Source organism: Canis lupus, chromosome 1 (genome assembly GCF_011100685.1).
Source record: "Canis lupus familiaris isolate Mischka breed German Shepherd chromosome 1, alternate assembly UU_Cfam_GSD_1.0, whole genome shotgun sequence".
Taxonomy (NCBI): Eukaryota; Metazoa; Chordata; class Mammalia; order Carnivora; family Canidae; genus Canis; species Canis lupus.
In genome coordinates, this window is record NC_049222.1 from 83,869,296 (window position 1) to 83,888,812 (window position 19,517).

The window sequence follows — 19,517 nt, forward strand, 5'->3', positions numbered from 1 at the left end:
GAGGAAGGCCGAGCAGCCGCCACCACGCTCTCAGTTGCGGCGAGACGCAAGCGAGCCAGGCCTCGGGCCGCGGCGGCGATGCAGCGACGGCGGCGCCCTCCGCCGCCCGCTTCTCAGCTGCCCGAGGGCTGCGGGGGAGGCGGCGGCGGCCGCGGCGGGAGCGAGGAGGTGGAAGTGCAGTTCTCCGCCGGGCGTTTGGCCTCGGCCGCGGCGGTTTCGGCGGCGGCGGCGGCCGCGCGCAGCACGGAGGAGGAGGAGGAGCGGCTGGAGCGCGAGCACTTCTGGAAGATCATTAATGCCTTCCGCTACTACGGGTAAGAAGCCCGTGGCGGACCCCGGCGCAGCCCATCGAGGTGCCCGCTGGTCGCGGCCGAGCCGCCGGAACGGGGGCGCCCGCCGCGCTCGCCCTCGCCCTCGCCCTCGCCCTCGGCCTCGCCCTCGCCCGCGGCCGCCACGCCTCCGGGCTCCCGGACCGGGCCGCCACAGCTGCTGACCTCCGGGCCCCTGAGTCACCTCGTACCACCTTAGCCCCCCCCCCCCCCCCTCCGCCCCGGCCCGGCCCGGCCCGGCCCTGCACAGCCGCGTGCCTGCCGCGCCGTCTGCTGCCCAGCCTCGTGTCTTCCAACCTCAGGATCAGATTAGCTCTCTTGCCTTCCATCATCCCTCCTTAAAGGTTTGGCTTTGAGGCCGGTGGGGGTGACCGGAAAAGTGCTGTTAACAATTGCAGATAGAAGATGATGGTGGTAAAAGCGTCCAGTGCTGGGCATGATCTGTATGTGTTGTCGATGTCCTCCAACCTGAACACGCCGAGAACCCAAGTTCACCTACACGTGGGATGCCGTAGGACGAATTTCCCAAACTGTTGCCAGTTCTTGCGAGAGCAGCTGCGTAAGATTTCCACCCCAACATCCCCCCCCCCGGGCGCTTTGAACGTCCAGGCACAGTAGTGGTGAATGATGGCGCTCAAAGTCTTTAACTGGTGGGTGAAATTAAGGTCGGAGGTGGTCCGGATGTTCTAAAATTTGCTCATTATTGAAGAGGGAAAGGAGAGGAGGCACAGTAGAGGATCACTTTTTTTGATATTTTATTCTGCAAATATGTATCGAATTCTCACTACGGGCTGGGCACAGTGATGGGACTTTTAAACTTGCTTAACTTCCACTTTTTTTTTCTTCTTTTTAGATAAGGTGTTAAAATAGCCTAGTCACAAAATTATGATTCCAAGATCTGAAAGGGACTTAGATTTTTCAGGTAAATCTAGCACTTTTATTCGTGTTAAGAGTTGAGTTCACCGACAGCGATGTTCTGAGTCTGCAGTTGGAATGAGATAGACAGGAACTGCACGGGTAAAACTGTTCCCTTAGATGGGATGCTGCTGTGATTTATGCAAACTTTTTTTTTTTTTTAATTGGTTGACTGTGACCTCTTCAAGGGCAGGGACTGAGCCTTATTTATTTTTGTGTCACCAGTGCTTGGCATATGTTGTTGAAGCTCTATTTTTAACAAATAAGACAAGTAGTAGCAAAGAAATACATTTGTGCTGCCCAAATAGCCTGTAAGTTTGTGACAAGTTGGTAGTTTGTTACTATTTTGAATTTGGAAACTTGCTTAATAAAAGCCTAAAGTTATTTAGAATCTGATTGCATTTCTGCAACCTGAAATTTTGAAGTGCAAAGATCTTGATGAAATAATCTACTGATTAAACCCAGGCGTAGGAACTGGACCGCACTACTAATGGAGCCCAAAAGGGAATTAACTAGTGTGGGGATTGTATTTAGTATCAACAGAGGGAGGAAGGCATACAACCACAGAATTGAACTTGATGCAAGTATTGTTGTTTGAAAGAATCACACAGGGAGGAGAAACAACCCTAGATTTAGGTGAAAAATCTAGAAAAGGATACTGGAATATGTCCTGGAAAGGAAGTGGACCCAACTAGTTAAAATGTGTGTTTGTGCTGGTTCCAATATACTAAGACTAATTTAAAATCGATATTTAAGATTAGGTATCAAATGGGCCTTTTTATGGGGGGGGGGGCAGGAACCTTTGACCTAGAAGTAGGGCTCAACTGTGGCAATGTAGAGAAGAGTTTTTATGTGCATATTCTAGTTGTTGTGATATAGTTTCCTATACTGTAATCCCTCTTTAGCAGTTTAATGTGAGATTTAGGATAATTTTATTTTTTAAAAACAATCCTTCTTATTTGTGTGTATTCTCTTGATGAAACACTTCAAACAGACTGTAAATATTGTTAAAAATATGCTTTTAAAAACATCACTGAAGGACTAGGGGTATGGGAAGCATTTTGTAGCAGAAAACACACTAGGTTGTTCCAACAGTTTATGATCTTCTAGACCTGCACTGTTCAATCCTGTAGTCGCTAGTCACATCTAGCTACATTAAAGCTTAAATTAATTAAAATTTAAAATTCATTTCCTCAGTCTTACTAGCTACATTTCAAATGCTTAATAACCAGCCACATGTGGCTGGTGTCTGTTATATTGGACAGTGCAGATGTAAGCCTTTCCATTATTGCAGTAAGATCTGATGGACAATCCTATTCTAAACCTTTAGCAAGTACTTCTAGATTTTAAAAAGCTTAGTTTCACTGCTGTCTTTTAGTGATTATATAGGGGATTTAGATTAAAGGTCAAAGGACAAGAAATGTCCTGATTAATATGTTCTAGTAATATGGCTTCTAATTTTGTGTTTCCTACAGGTTTTGCTTAGATGACATATTTTTTTGAGTTCTTTATTTTTTTTTTTAAGATTTTTTATTTTATTTATTCATGAGGGACAGAGAGAGAGAGAGAGGGGCAGAGACACAGGCCGAGGGAGAAGCAGGCTCCATGCAGGGAGCCCGATGTGGGACTCGATCCCAGATCTCCAGGATCACACCCTGGGCTGCAGGCGGCGCTAAACTGCTGTGCCACTGGGGCTGCCCTAGATGACATATTTTGATTAAGGCAAAAATTATTGTAGCATTGTAGTGAATAGCAAAAAAAAAAAAAAAAAAAAAAAAAAAAGTTTTTAGGTTGTTAGCCCTAAAATACCAATCTTGTTATGAATGAAGAAAAATAAAGGTCTTCTGAGAAACATTCTACTTTTCGAAATAGCAGTTAGGTAAGATTTTAAAAATTGAGATGTAGAGTTCTTTTGTACAGCTGAAGGAATAGGCATATAAAGAGGTGAACAGATTGTGCAGGCTTACACAACCAAATTATGGTAGAGTCTGGCCTGAAATCCAAAATTGTTGACTAAAATTTTACCCTGCATTAGTAAGCAGAGATACTAGTAAGACCATTTAAAACTTGTGTTTTAATACATTTTAATTTATAATTATTTTATTTTATTTTATTTTATTTTATTTACTTATTTTTTCTGTGTGTGTGTTTTAATACATTTTAAAAATGGATAGAGAAGGGGTCACCTGGGTGGCTTGGCCAATTAATAGTGTCTGCCTTCAGCTCAGGTCATGATCTCAGGGTCCTGGTACTGTGAGCTCTGCATCGGGCTCCGTGCCCAGCAGCGAGTCTTCTTCTCCCTCTTCCTTTCTCTCTCTGATCTCTCTGGCTCTCGCTCTCTCTCAAATAAATATACACTTTCCTATTTGGAATTCTAGAGTAGCTCAACCGGTGCAGAGGAATGGGTCTATGACCTTGGCCCTTGGCTCAGACCCAGTATCAGACCCACCCTAATGAATGGAGACTGAGTCAGAGTTGGGGTCACTGCCAAGACCAACCTTCTAGAGAGAGCTGAAGGTAGAGATACTCTTGAGCATATGGCTGGTCACTCTATTTTCTCCCCTTAGTTATCAGAAGACATGGCCTCTTAACTGCTGACTGAATTCAGAACCAAGGAGAGTCTGAAGGTTGTAAAACATTCTTAAAAGAATGTTGGGAGAGTTGGGAAACTTTCATTAAAGGGCCAGGCAATGAATATTTTTAGGTCAGAGGGCCTAGGTAGTCTCTGTTACAGCTATTTGACTCTGCCTCTATGTGGGAGCAACCACCATAGGAAGTATGTGAACAAATGGGCATGGCTATGTTCCAGGAAAAGTCTTTACAAAATGGACCCAGTATCCAGGGAGCCATAGTTTGCCCACCCCTGCCTTAAAGTACATTGGTTGTTTAAGCATTTCCAGAAGAGTGAATTTAGCCCCATTTAAAATAGTATTGCAAAGATTGGACTTGTATCAGCTTCAGTAAGACCTCACTTATTTCAGGAGAGTCATTGTGGATGGATGTACATTATGGACAGTTTTGCAGACCATTTTAAAAATCAGGGGTTAAGACATATCCTGTATCTCATAACTGTTCTGTTGTAGTTACATCACTTCAGTATCAGTAATTGACAGTAAATATGTGTGGGCTCTTCTGGCAAATCCATAACTTCCTTCAACTACCCTACAATCTTGGAAATTAGTCTTCATGGAGAATGAAACATGCCACCTTGGGAGCATAACATTTGTTGATTGTTATTTGCATAGGTTGAAATCTGGAGATTCAATATAGGGACAAAGATGAGACTTATATTTTAGAAGAATTCATTGGGTGTGGTAGATTTAATCTGGGGACAGCATTCCTAGGGAGCAGGCCTCTTAGGAATCTTTGGGAGACCGAATGAGGGTTTGGGAGAGGTAGTGATTTGCAGAGAGTTTATGAAGTAGAATCAAAAGGATCTGGGGCTTGTGATTGTGGGGTCTGTAAGAAGAGGTGTTTTACAGTGACTCATTTGTTTCTGACTTGAGTGGATGTATGGTATACCATTCATCAGTGTCAGCCATAGAGCAAGAGGTGCAGGGTTTTTTTGGACGGGCTATTGTGTGCGAAGTTCAGTTTGGATATGTTGAATTTTGAGATATGTTGAGAGGGAGATTGTGGGGCATCCAGTGCTCAGGAACACTAGAAATGAAGTACTCTTTAACCAATTGACTGTGAGTTGTAACCCTTCATAACTCTGCTGTTTGCTGTTATAGTCACTTTAAATAGTTCCTTTAGTGTCATCCTTTATTTTCTAGGAATGTAACTTGATTCATTTTCTAGGAATGTAACTTAATTCATTCTGAAAATGAATCTGTGTCAAGAGCCTTAAAAATACTTTTTTTTTTTTTTTTTTTAAGATTTGCTTATTTTAGAGTGAGCTGGGAAGGGGCAGAGGGAGGGGGATAAGGAGAGAAGCAGACTCCCCACTGATCATGGTGCCCACTTGGGGCTCCATCCCATGACCTATGAAATCTTGATCTAAATCAAAATCAAGAGTCAGATGCTTAACTGAGAGCCACCCAGGCACCCCAGTACTTAGCCTTTCTGACTTGGTAATTATCCTTTTGGGAATTTGTAGTAATTCCCCCCCCCCCCCCCCCTAAAATATAGACAGATTTAGAACACAAAGTCTTATCATGTAGACAAGTGAAAGTATATAGATACCCAGTGTTTGGGAAATAACTAAATCAATTTTGGTTGCATAGATGGTATAATGAACAGTCATTATAGTCATTTGTCTTATAGTCATTAGAGAAGTTTTTTCTGATCTGGGAAAATTATTTTGATAAAGCTGAAGAATTACAAGTGCTTCTAAAAAGTTGATATGCATGTGAATCATTGGAGATCTTGTTAAAAGGCTACATTTCAGTAGCTCTTAGGTGGGCCATGAGATTCTTCATTTCTAGTGATCTCCAAGTGATGTGCTGTTCTGAGTATTACTTTTTGACTAGAAAGGCAATTAAAAAAACTATCTTAACAACAAGGAGAAATATGCAAAAAAGAAGTGATTACCTTTAGAAGAGGGATTATTAATAGCTTTTTTCCTGGAGAATTTTTACTTTACATTTTTTTGTATCTTCACTGTGAACATATATAGTTAAAACTACCACATTTGATCTATGTTTCAGGCCCTGGGCTAAGTGATTTGTATGCGTTATTTTGTTACATTTTTAGTGAAATCCCATTGGATTGGTAGAGGAATATAATGGTACCCAACCTTGTAGGGTTTTATGGAGATTTCTCAGAGTAATCCATGTTCAGTGACTTTTGTAGGGCCTGGCTTTTATTAAATCTCAACAAATAATAGCTTCTATAATTATCATCATCATTGCTGTTGTTATGTATTACCTTGTTTTGTATGTGAGACAATTGAGGCAGGGAGAAAGGAAGTAACTTGCAAAGGGTCTTGTAGCAAATAGGTGGCATAACCTGGATTTCAATCCCTATCTCTTTGACTCTACAGCTCACTGTTACACTGTCTCTAGGGGGACCAAAGCAAACATCAATGCAGAACCTGCCAGCTTGATCTTTTCACACTACCCTACCAATTCCCCTTTTGCCCCTGACCACCACAACCACCACCACAACCACCACCACATACCAGTTTCTAAAAACCTGATCAGGTTATTGCTTTACTCAAGAGCTTCTTCAGAACTTCTTTATTACTATTCAGAAATTAAAGAGTAATTTGGCATAAAAACGAGACAATTAACTTGAGTGAATAGAAAGATTCAGACAACCAAATGAAAACGTGTTTTTCATTTTCATTTAGTACAGAGTAAATGCCAAAGAACTTTGAGGAGAAACACATTTATTTATTTGTTTATATAAAATGTAAAGAATGATACAATGAAAACCCATGCACCTAACACTTGGTTAAAAAAAAAAAACCCTTTCCTTTTCCCTGCAAAGAACATCACTTTCTTAATTTTCATTTCTTTGCTTTCTTTGTAGTTTTTTTTATGTGTTCAGTCCCTGTAATATATTGTTTATTTTTATATAAAATGGAATTGTACATTTTGTATTTTTCTGCAACTTGCTTCTTTTCAACATATACTTATATTCATAAGTTTTATCCATATTATTGTGTATAGTTGTAGTTTATTAATTCAGTTGCATTCAATTGTTTGATTATACTGTACTTCATTCATTTTACTGGTGATTAACTGTTAGGTTATTTGCAGGTTTCTTGTTTGTTATATGTAACAGTGGTAATAGGAAGATAGTTTATGTTTCATGGTGCCCCTGTGCAGGAGTTTATCTTGAGTATATAATTGAGTATCTAATTGCTAGGGAGTGTGCATATTAAGCTTGTTTGGGTAATGCTAAATTATTTTTCGAAGTGGTTGTACTAATTTTGGCACCTGTCATCAATCAGTATGTGTATATATATTCAAGTTGTTCCATATTTTTGGAATATTTCTTAATATTTTTTCCCATATTTCTTATAATCAGGCTTTTAGATTTTGCCCATCTGATTGATGTAAAATGACACTCATGGCAAATGTAATGTTCAGCTTTTAAAAATGATGTGTTTTTTTGTTTGTTTTCAGATTTTATAAATAGGTAATTCTCAAAGTGACCATTAGAGTTATCTGGAAACTTCTGGAATGCAAATTGTGAATAATATGTAAAATGCTATAGAATTTCAAGTTTTCCATTGTTTACTACTTTTGTAGTACATAAGATCCTTTGTGTGTGTGTGTATGTTTAATTTAGCTTGATTGGTTCTTAGTTAATTTCAAAACATATATTGTATATTGTCAAGTAATTTCAGAGCAGTATTTTGCTATTTGATGGAGAAATTCAAAGCATTCATCTAGTTTGCTAAAAATTCCAAGTTTGGAAATTATAATCATAAAAATAAACTAATTGTACATTAATCTTCTTTATGTTTCCTTTTCCCCCTCCTAATTGGTGCAAATGTTTACTTTGCTAGTTGTAAAATATTTGTCTTTTGTTTGGTTGCTTAGAGAATTTGTTAAAGTGATAACATAAAACTTTCTAAGTTGATATCCTTTAAGAAACCAGAAGATTGTAAATGACAGTCTCCCAACATCATAAAGAAATAATTGTACAGCAAGACAACCTTTAAGTTAGATTGGCCCTGGTGAGAATTCTTTTGCCAATTTAAAAAACACCTTTTATGTTTTAGCACCAGTATGCATGAGCGAGTGAACCGAACAGAAAGACAATTTCGATCACTTCCAGATAATCAACAGAAACTACTTCCTCAGTTTCTTCTTCACTTGGACAAGATTCGGAAATGCATTGATCATAATCAAGAAATACTACTGACCATTGTGAATGATTGCATACATATGTTTGAAAATAAAGAATATGGAGAAGATGTATGTGAAAGTTTGTTCTATTTTTATTTTAGGGTTTAACCTCTGTATTTTGAGGTCTTTATCTTTCTGGATTTCACTTTTATATTTTGCATGGGCCATTTGCTCTACTTAGAGAATATTTTCACTTTTATGCTCAGGCATTTGATTAGGCTAAACAGATTACCATGCCAGAAACTAGGTTTGTTCAGGGATTATTTTTTTTTATAAAAATAGTAAGATAATTATTGGCATATTGTTGTATGTTTCACATAATGTCCTGACTGTTCTAGCATATGGAGTTAGTGACAAGTTTTTATGACCAACTTTACTAGCTGTGTAAAATTAATTTCCTTTGCTAAATGCATTTTCAGTATCTTGTATCTGTTGATATTTATCTTTTACTTTAAGAAGTTATTTTCACTTATAAATCTCAAGGGACTGGCAGTAATAGAAACTGAAGTCCTCTTTTTGTATCCACAGGATAGCTACAGTTAGGCCACTCCAGTGTGAGCCTCTCCATGCTGCCCCATCAATGACCTGGAGGGACTTTCTTCCCTCTCTTAGAGAAGATGTCCCGTCTCCATAGCAGCTCAGTTCTGGTCCTCTCCTGAGTAAAGACTGCTTAATTATATGGTGGTTTCATGATTAGTGGACCTTAAATCTATTGAGGGTAGAAGTGAGACCACCAAACTCTTTTCATGTAGGATCTCAACCCTACATGAACCCTGGTTGAGGTGAGAGGCTAGTGATTTATCCACCAAACCATCTATATAGCCCCTTAGTAGCAAGTCTGTTTAACCATATTCGTGATTGATTCCTTGATCAGAAGCTAATTGATTTCTGTTTTCTAAACAGGGGAATGGAAAGATTATGCCAGCATCTACATTTGACATGGATAAATTAAAATCCACACTGAAACAGTTTGTGAGAGACTGGAGTGAAACCGGGAAAGCAGAGAGGGAAGCCTGCTACCAGCCAATCATTAAAGAAATTTTAAAAAATTTTCCAAAAGAGAGATGGTAAATAGTATCTTATTTTTAACCAATTTGTCTAAGATAATGTAAGCACTAAGTTTCTCTATAAGAAATTTCATAGTCCTGATTCATTTTTATAGTCACTGTGTGCCTGTATTTTCCATATATGGGTGTGTGGTGTTATACGTGTTCATAGATGCCTTGTATGAGGTTGAAGTTAATATTTTGAATACTCTCTACACTTAAGGGAAAATCATTCTGTATAGAAATTAATAAGGTTAAGTTGAATGTTCGTTATCAGTGATGTTTTCTTTTATAATTTGCTTATGGCATCACAAAAAGCTGCAGGCTATTTGCATTTTCCTCATTATAACTAACTTGTAGATAGATAAGGGATCTATAGCTTAGAGATTCTTTTTTGTGCCATGAAAAGCCTAAGCAGTCCACTTTTCAGAATAGCATTGATAAACGAATAAAATAAAATGCATAAGGTTGCAAGATAACCAGTTTTGAATAATAGTTATCGAAGTATTTAAAAACCAGATTTGTGCTATGACATGCTTTGTATTTTGTATCACATTAAACAAGATCTAGCAGCAAGTATAATTCCTGTATTTTTGAAAATACCAGTGTATATGTCATTTTGAGAATCTCAACAACTTCAGAATAACAGATTCGTTGCATGCATTTTACAGCACTCTATCCTCTCTACTTAATCACCAATTCTTAAAGTTTTACATTTTATTTTTTCTTCCTCCTACTTCCCTTGTTTCCCTGCTTTATGATTATGTCTAAAACTGCATATATGCACAATTATTACTTAAAGCATTTGAAAGATCAATTTATATATCATTTTTTAACCTCTTAATGCTTCAGAGTTTATTTCTTAAGAACAAGGATATTCTCTTACATAAACACATTGCAGTTATCAGATTGAGAAAATTTAACCTAGAATATGATTTTCTAATCTGTAATCTGTATTCAAGTTTTATAAAATTTTCCTGAAAATGTTCTTTATAACACTTCTCTTTCCAGTCTAGAATCCAGCCCTGGATGTTGCATTGCATCTCATTATCATACCTTAGTTCTTTAATCTGGAACAGTGCCTTAGCCTTTCTTTGACTTTTATGATGTTGATATTTTTGAAGAATACAAGGAAGTTATTTTATGGAATATGCCTCGGTTTGAGAATATCTGATGAAATGATACCTAATTGATTATCCTTCTCAGGATATCACATTCAGAGTCATACAGTGTCTATTAGTCCATCATTGACCATTTAATTTTGATTATCCATTTAGAATGTCACTTAGTTTCTCCATTGTGTGGTTACTGTTTCTCCTCTTGGGACTAATAAACAATTTCTGAGGAGATGCTTTAAGACCATACAATTAATATCCTACTTCTTCTCAGACTTTCTCCACCTTAGAATTGTCAGCCACTAATGATTCTTGCATGAACTGATGTGTCCTGTGCTGGTTATGGAATGGTGATTTTCTACCTTTATGATTATCAGTTGGCGTTCTACTGGATCTGTAAACTATTACCAGAAAGGACCAATGGTTCCTATTTTACTCATTGGGTTATGATCCATTACTGTTGGATTTCTGTTGTTGTTGTTGTTACCTCACATTTAGCACAGCAGGAGTCCCTTCAAGTTGGCTCCTATGTCTTTTCAAATGGCCCATTTTTTTTTAGTGCTTCCTTATTTTCTGGTACAGTAAGTTATTTCAGTCCCATTATGTATCTTCCCTACTTTAGTCCTGGAATTGGAGATTTTTCCAAGTAACTGGTTAATGTGGAATGGTATGTAGAAACCACGATCTGGTACTAGGCATGTTCATCGTTACTAAAATGTCACGGCTTTTGAGCCTTTTTTTTTTTTTTTTTTTTAATTTTTATTTATTTGTGATAGTCACAGAGAGAGAGAGAGAATGAGGCAGAGACACAGGCAGAGGGAGAAGCAGGCTCCATGCACCGGGAGCCCGACGTGGGATTCGATCCCGGGTCTCCAGGATCGCTCCCTGGGCCAAAGGCAGGCGCCAAACCGCTGCGCCACCCAGGGATCCCACTTTTGAGCCTTTTATAATGGATAGAACATACATGCATACACACATTAGAAAGCATTAATTCATACTGATCCCTTCAATTCCAATCCACCCCCCAAAGTTTCCATCTTGGCTTCACCTGTTCTCTATATCTGTCTGCCTTTTTCCACAGTGAGAACTCGGCTTCTGACAACATCTGTACATTGACTCATCCACTCAATCCACAGTACTCACATAATGGTTTCAGAGTTGTTATCTCCATACCACTATGAAAAACAAACTACTGGCAGAAGTTTAGGATTTGCTAGCAATTATTTTTTCCCCCTAAATGAAGGGTATTCACAAAAATAGGCTTCACAAGTTCCTCAAATTAGCTTTGAAGCAAAGCTTGCTTTGCTTCAACCCCCTCTCCTCAGTGTGATTGTGTTTTTTATTTGAAATCCAGTATTTTGAGGTTTGTTTTTGTTTGCTTTCAATTTTCAGGGTGGTTATGTCTTGCCCCCACACCACAACCTTGCTGATTTATATTTTTTTGATGGGTTAGCTATCAGTTATCAACTTGTGATATTCAGAAAAAGTGTATTCCCTTCTCTGTTCCTTTGATAGCCAATCTCAATCCCTCATTCTCAATCCCATGCCCCATGTAGCTAATCAGTATCACTGATTTCTTGTTTATCCTTCTTTTTATTTTTTTGTTTCTTATGAATGTAAGCAGATACAGGTTTCTTCATAATTACTTGTTTGTTTCATACACAAAATGTAGCAGCCTGTATACTTTATGTTGCACTCTACTTTTTTCCCCTAAATAGTCTTAGAAAAGCTACATTTCAGTTCATGGAGGTCTTCCTAGCCTTTTTTATAGCTGTAGAGTACTTCAACCAATCTCCTGTATTTGTTTTTTTTGTTGTTGTTGTTGTTTTGTTTTTTGTATTTGGTTATTTAAGTAGTTGGCAGTATCTTACAATTATAAAGTTACAATTAATAACTGTATACAGGAGTATTTTTGTACTGTTGAAAGTATATCTTTAGTATAAATTCTTAGACATGGGATTGCTGAGCCTGCAAGGTAAATGCATATGTAGTGTGGTAAGTGTGTTAGTTACCTATTGCTGTGCAACAGATTACCACAAATTTGCTTAAAACAGCATACATTTATTATTTCACAATTTCTGTGGGTCAGAAGTCTGGGCATAGCTTAATTGCATCCTCTGTGTAGGATTTCCGAGGTTGCAATCCAGATGTCTGCTGGGCTTTGTTCCTGACTGTGGAAATACCTGCTTTCAAGCTCACTCATGTTGTTGGCAGAATTCATTTCATTGTGGTCGTGGGACTGAGGAAGGGCCCTGGCTTCGTGTTAACCTCCTTGGAAGCCGAGGTGCCGCTTGCAGTTCCTTGTCTTGTGAGCTTTCCCAAAATGGTCATTTCATCAAGCTGTCAAAGAGAGCCTTTAGAGTGAGCAGGCTTTCAGTGGAGTCTTTTATGATGTGATGTTACCACAGAGGTGACTCTTGGTTAGGAGCAAGTCCTAGATCCCTGTGCATACTAAAGGGTGGAGATTATAAAAAGGCATGAACACCGATAGGTGGTGCCGACTTTACAGTCTGTGCCAGTTATTGCCACATATGCCTGTAAGGGTTGTACTGTTTCCCCTTCTGGCCAGCAATGTATGAAAGTACCTGTTTACTCACAGCCTTGCCAAACATTGTATTACCAAGCTTTTGAACTTTTGCCAATCCAATGGGTGTTGAAGTGTATCTTGGCCTACTTCTCATTTGCATTTCTCTTATGAATGAAATTGAATATCTTCATATGTGTAAGGGCCATTTTATACCTTGTTTTGAGAAATATAAATGTTTTTCCCCTCATTTAAAAAAGTTGAGGTGAAATAAGTATAGTAAAAGTGACCATTTTTTAGTAAACAATTTGATGGTATTTAGATATTCACAGCATTGTGTATCCATCATCTCTACAGAGTTTGAAAAGATTTTCATGAGCCCAGAATAAATCCCATACCCATTAGGGTATGGATACTCCCCATTCTCCTTACCCCACCTGACCTCTGTCAGCAGTTTATGAGGTGCCTAGATGTAGTTTTCTTTGAGTTTATCCTACTTGGGGTTTGTTTTGCCTTGGAGGGTTTGGGTAGATATGTATTACTAAAGACTATTTGCTCTTATTTTTCCCTTCTGGGACTTGAGTTGCTTGTATATGAAACTGCTTGACATCATCTCTCAGGACTCTTTCTATATTTTAATTTGGATAATTTCTATTGACCTAACTTGAATTTCACTGATTGTTTATCATGGCAGTCTGTTGATAAACTCATTGAAAGACTTACTCTGATACAGAATTTAAAACACCTGTCTAGTACCTCCATATACACATTTATTTCTGTGTGTGTGTGTGTGTGTTCACTCTGTGCTCACATTTCCCGTTTATATCATGTGATCTGCCTTTTCCACTTGATGCCTTAATGTATTTTTTATGATTATTTTTAAATCCTGTCTGATAATTCCAACATATGTGCTGTTTGTGGGTCAGTTCTGATGATGGTTTCTTCCCATAACAGTGGGTTACATTTTCTTTCTGGTTTGCATGTCTCATTTTTTGATTGAATGCCAGATGATGTATGTAAAAAGAACAGTAGAAACTGAAGTGAGGGATGCCTGGGTGGCTCAGTGATTGAGTGTCTGCCTTTGGCTCAGGGTGTGATCCCGGGGTCTCAGGATAAGTCACGCATCAGACTTCCTGCATGGAGCCTGCTTCTCCCTCTGCCTGTGTCTCTGCCTCTCTCTCTCTGTCTGTTTTATGAATAAATAAATAAAATTGTAAAAAAAAAAAAAAAAAGAAGAAGAAGAAACAAGTGAATAGTATTGACAACTAGAAAAAAGGCATTCCCTGGCAAGCTGTGAGCATGGGGGGGGGGGGAGGGATTGAGTGAATCTTGTGTTTTTAATTTTTAATATTACATGTATTAGCTGCTTCAGTCACTTAAGAAAATTATCTATAAACCTTTCATCTAGAAATGTGGCAATGTAATGTGCTTTCTAGAAAATGAAATAGTTTCTAAGTTTTCATCTGATCTCACCTTTTACTTCATGTACATTGATTGAATCTTTCCTGCAGTAGATTAGTAGGACGATTTTTGCAATTTTAAAAAACACTTGGATTCTCAGTTGTGAAAATATAGTTACTTCTTCAGCACTAAATGAACTGCTACCGTGTCCACAGGAAACCATTGGTGTATTGGAATTGTCATCTGCAAAGGATAGGATTGGGGCTCTTGTATTGTCTAGTTGGCTTTTAACAGGTAATGGCTGCTAATCCATCTGGTTTGGATTTCTACATGGGTATGCCATGTAGATTGTAGCTGGGTGCCATGAAAATCATCCAGTTATTCTTGTGGACAGTACGTTTTTGACATGCTGTGCTATAGTTACCTGCTGAACACATAGTTAAAGGGATAATAGGTTCATTATAGGTTTGTGATTCCTGTATCACTTAAAGCTTTCATTATTCCATCATTGATGGCAGTATGGCACTTTACTGATTTTCAATTCTATGAATATTTCTCCAATCAGATTTATAGAGTTCTGGGGTCTGAGACCCAGAAATAACTCTGTAAGTGACTAACATTGGAAGCACAGGTGAAATTATTATATTCCATACCATGTTATATTATATATATATTATATTCCATTATATGCCATGTTATATCACTCTTTAAAAAAAAAACAAAATAGCTTCCAGTGCTTGTTTTTGCATGTCCAAATATCTGATGTACAAGGTTCAGAAGTAATGTATGTAATAATTCACTGACTTTTTAAAAGATAGAATTTAGGAAGAAGTGTTTTTTTTTTTTTTTTTAAGGTTTTATTTATTCATGAGAGACACACAGAGAGAGGCAGAAACATAGGCAGAGAGAGAAACAGGCTCCCTATGGAGAGCTCAATGCAGCACTCGATCCCAGGACCCTGGGATCACCAGAGTTGAAGGCAGATGCTCATCCACTAAGCCACCCAGGCGTCCCTGGAAGAAGTTTTTTAATGACATATTTTTCTAGAAAGAAGTTTACTTCTTTCACATTTCAAATACTTCAGCCATTAGAAGTGATTGACATGTATAGTACTCACTTAAGCTCTTGATTCACATTTTTAGCAGCCACAGACTTGTTAACGCATTTTGTATTCTCAGGTTTATCAGTGAGGGTATAGTATGCTTGGGGTTCCTAATTTTTTAAAATACTGACTCTTCATGGTTTTTGTAGTCTTTATTATGTTTGAGTTAAAGATGATTTGCATTGGTGAAACTCTGTAATCTTTGACCTTTTTTTGGTTTTTATGCAAGTATTGATTCTTTGTTGGATATATGATTTGCAAGTATTTTCTCCAATTCTGTAGTTTGTCTTTTCACTTTCTTGATGTCCATTGATGTATAAAATTGTATAATTTTGGTGAAGTTCAATTTACCTGTTTTTTTCCTTTTGGTGCTAGTGCTTTTCATGTCATGTTTATGAAATCATTGTCAAATCAATGCCATGAAGATTTTCCCTAATACTTTCTTCTAAGAATTTTTTAAAAAAATTCATGAGGGGGGCGGGTTGGCAGAGACATAGGTAGAGGGAGAAGCAGGCTCCCCATGGGGAGCCTCATGTGAGACTGGATCCTAGGACGCCAGGATCACAACCTGAGCTGAAGGCAGATGTTCAACCACTGAGCCACTCAGGCATCCCTCTTCTAATAATTTTATAGTTTTAATTCTTTGAGTTCATTTTGTATGTGGTGTAAGGTAAAGGTCTAACTTCATTTTTTAACATATGGATATCTGGTTTTCCCAGCAACATTTGTTAAAAGACTATCCTTTCCCTCATTGAATTATCTTGGTACTATTGTTGAAAATCAATTGACCTTACATGACAGGGTTTATTTCTGGGCTCTCTGTTCTATTCTGTTGGTCTGTACGTTGGCTCTTATGGCAATTCCGCAGTATTTTAATTTCTGTAGCTTTTTAAGTTCTGAAGTCAGGAAGCATAAATCCTTCAACTTATTCTTTTCCAAGATAGTTTTGGCTCTTTGGAGACCTTGCAATTCCATATGAATTCCAGAATCAGCATTTTCATTTTTGGAGAAAGGCTATTGCAATTTTGTTAGGAATTGTGTTAAATATGTCAACTGGTTTGGAAAATATTGACATCTTAACGATGTTAAATCTTCCTATCCATGAACACAGGATGTCTATTTATTTAGATCTTCTTTATAATTTTTTTCAGCACTGTTTTGTAGTTTTCAGTATAAGTCTTTCTTGACCTTGGTTAGATTTATTCCCTAAGTATTTAGTTCTTTTTTTTTTTTTTTTTAAGATTTTATTTATTTGAGAGAGAGTGAGTGTGAGAGAGAGAGAACAAGCGGCGGGGGGCGGGGGAGGGCCAGAGGGAGAGGGAAAAGCAGACTCTGCTGATTAGGGAGCCCGATGGGGGCTTGATACCAGGATCCTGAGATCACGGCCTGAGCTGAACACAGCTGCTTAACCCCAGGCACCCTGTATTTAGTTCTTTTAGATGTTACTGTAAATGGAATTGCTTTCTTAATTTCCTTTAAGATTGTCCATTGCTAATGTATAGAATCACAGCTGATTTTTATGTATTGATTGTGTAACCCTGCAACTTGGCTTAATTTGTCTATTGGAGAAGCTTTCTTGTGGATTCTTTGCAATTTTCTACATACAGGTTCAGAGCATCTACAGATAGAGATGGTTTTCCATCTTCTTTCCACTCTGGCCAGAACTTCTGGTACAATGTTGAATAGCAGTGGTGAAAGGGGGCACCTTTATCATGTTCTGGGTCTTAGAGGGAAAACTTTCATTCTTTCACCATTGGGTATGATGTTAGCTGTAGGTTTTTAATACCCTTTATCATATTAAGGAATTTTCCCTTGATTCCTAGTGTCCTGAGCATTTTTATCAATAAAGGGTGTTGGTGTTTTATCAAATGTCTTTTCTGTGTCAAATGAATAGAACCTTTGTTCTGTTCATGTGATATATTGATTGATTTTCTTATGTTGAACTGCTCTTGCATTAATGACATACTACTTTTGGTCCTGGTGAAGAATCCTTTTAATATGTTGTTGGGTTCAGTTTGCTAATATTTTGTTGAGGATTTTTACATCTGTAAAAAAGGGTTTTACTGCTGATTTGTTTTTGTGACTTTTCTTTTCTTGTGATGATGTTATCTTCTTTTGGTATCAGGATACTGTTGGCCTCATAGGATGAGTTATAGGAAGTGTTTTTTATTTTATTTATTTTTAAATTTATTTATTTATTTATGAGAGACACAGAGAGGCAGAGACATAGGCAGAGGGAGAAGCAGGCTCCATGCAGGGAGCCTGATGCAGGACTCAATCCCAGGAACCCAGGATCATGCCCTGAGCCAAAGGCAGACACTCAATCGCTGAGCCACCCAGTTGCCCAAGGAAGTATTTTTTAAATTTGGGGTAAGTTTGAGAAGAATTGGTGTCCATTCATCTTTATTATTATTAAAGAGGCAAAGATGTCTCCCAACAAAGAAAAATCCTGACCAGATATTTAATAGAATTTACTTCTAAAACCATCTGGTCAGGATTTTTCTTTGTTGGGAGACATCTTTGCCTCTTTAATAATGGAATATTGAAGTGGCAATGTTGAAATACGCTTTTAATTTTCCTTTAAGATATGAAGTCTTCCTCAATAATGCTTGTTTTGAAAAGTAGGCTTTAGTTGGAATAAGTAGCCAAAAATCACAGAGTTTTTAAGGAATACCTTTGTTTAATAAATGCTACAATTCTTTTTTCTTTTTTTAAATTTTTTTATTTATTCATGAGAGAGAGAGAGGCAGAGAGGCAGAGCCGCAGGCAGAGGGAGAACCAAGCTCCATGCAGGGAGCCCGACATGGGACTCGATCCCCAGACTCCAGGATCATGCCCTGGGCCAAAGGCAGTGCTAAACCGCTGAGCCACCCAGGCTGTCCAAATGCTACAATTTTTTTTTAAGTGCTACAATTCTTACCAGTAGTCTTACATTAAATATTCTACAACTGTTACAATTGTGATGTGAAGGCAGCTTGGGTGACTCAGCGGTTTAGCACCGCCTTCAGCCCAGGGCCTGATCCTGGAGACCCGGGATCGAGTCCCATATCGGGCTCCCCGCATGAGCCTGCTTCTCCCTCTGCCTGTGTCTCTGCCTCTCTCTCTCTCTCTCTCTTTCTCTCTCTCTCCCCCTCTCGAATAAATAAATAAAATCTTAAAAAAAAAAATTGTGACGTGATTATTATGGACTTTTATAAACATTGATATATTATAGGATGTATTGTATTGTAGGATGTGAGTTTCTAGTTGGTTCTCTGTCATGTATATATCCAGTGCTCTAAAAATAATCAATAATAGTTGAATAGTCTGTAAACATAAAGTCCAGATCTTTCTCAAAATTCAAAATATATCTGTTTTTGAAAAGTAGGTTATAAAGTAAGGCTCTTTACAATTAGAATGTACAAAGTTTGTGTATATTTGAAAGGCTGAATGCCAAATGCCCATGTTAACATCATTTCTAGCACTTTAAACATGATTTTGTTCATATTCATTGAATCATGTATATTACCATGGTGTCCAAACAGGATAACAATGTCCACTATGCCAAAGGGCATGCCATTGTTAAAGGTACTTAGTGAACTGACACAGAGTATTATTTTACTGTTTTCTGTCTACTATTTTATTACCATCATTGCTACTGACAGAATGTGGGCTGATGAGAAAAGAATGAACTAACTCTTGATGATTTTAATAGGTTATTTTATTTTTTAAAGATTTATTTATTTATTGAGAGAGAGAGAGAGAGAGAGAGAGAGCATACAAAGGGAGAGGGAGAAGCAGCCAGATGCAGGGCTTGGTGAGCCGAAGGCAGATGCTCAACCGACTGAGCCACCCAGGCGCCCCCCCTAAAAGGTTATTTTAAAATAAAAGAATAATTTTTTCAATTAGTTAAAACATACCATAGTGCTCAAAAATTTTAAAACTTCACAGAATTTAAAGTCTCTTTGCCATAACTTTTACCCAGCCACCCATTTCCCTTCCCTGAAAATAATCAATGTTATCAGAGTAGATAGATAACCTTTAAATGAAGTGTGCCAAAATATCTGTCAAACTTTGTTTTTGTGCCATTCTTGGACCCAGTGGAAAAATTTCATTATCTCTTACTATGTCATTTGTTTTGCTTAATTAATTTAGATTGATTTTCTTACAGTTAATAAGATGAGCTATCAAAAAACCTTAAAGAAATAAAGTTAATAAAGTCCATATCCATGTTAAAGTCATAATTTTGCCATAAAAAAGTAAACCCCTAGTCCTGAAAAAAGGACATTAATTACAGCCCTTC

General features: G+C 37.8%; 1 protein-coding gene across 4 annotated transcripts in view; it reads left to right on the plus strand.

Moving 5' to 3' along the window:
• The first annotated feature begins 45 nt into the window (after window positions 1-45).
• Window positions 46-19,517, plus strand: part of CARNMT1 (carnosine N-methyltransferase 1) — a 41,238-nt gene continuing 21,766 nt past the window's right edge. The window contains exons 1-5 of one of the 4 annotated variants that reach the window (XM_038527067.1): window positions 220-314; window positions 728-888; window positions 1,183-1,251; window positions 7,921-8,116; window positions 8,951-9,114. In XM_038527067.1, the coding sequence (XP_038382995.1) occupies window positions 7,928-8,116; window positions 8,951-9,114 (353 nt within the window). In that variant the 5' untranslated portion in view covers window positions 220-314; window positions 728-888; window positions 1,183-1,251; window positions 7,921-7,927. Of the gene's footprint in view, window positions 315-727; window positions 980-1,182; window positions 1,252-7,920; window positions 8,117-8,950; window positions 9,115-19,517 lie in introns of all 4 variants that reach the window. The other 3 variants (XM_038527066.1, XM_038527068.1, XM_038527065.1) reach the window with 3 other exon arrangements.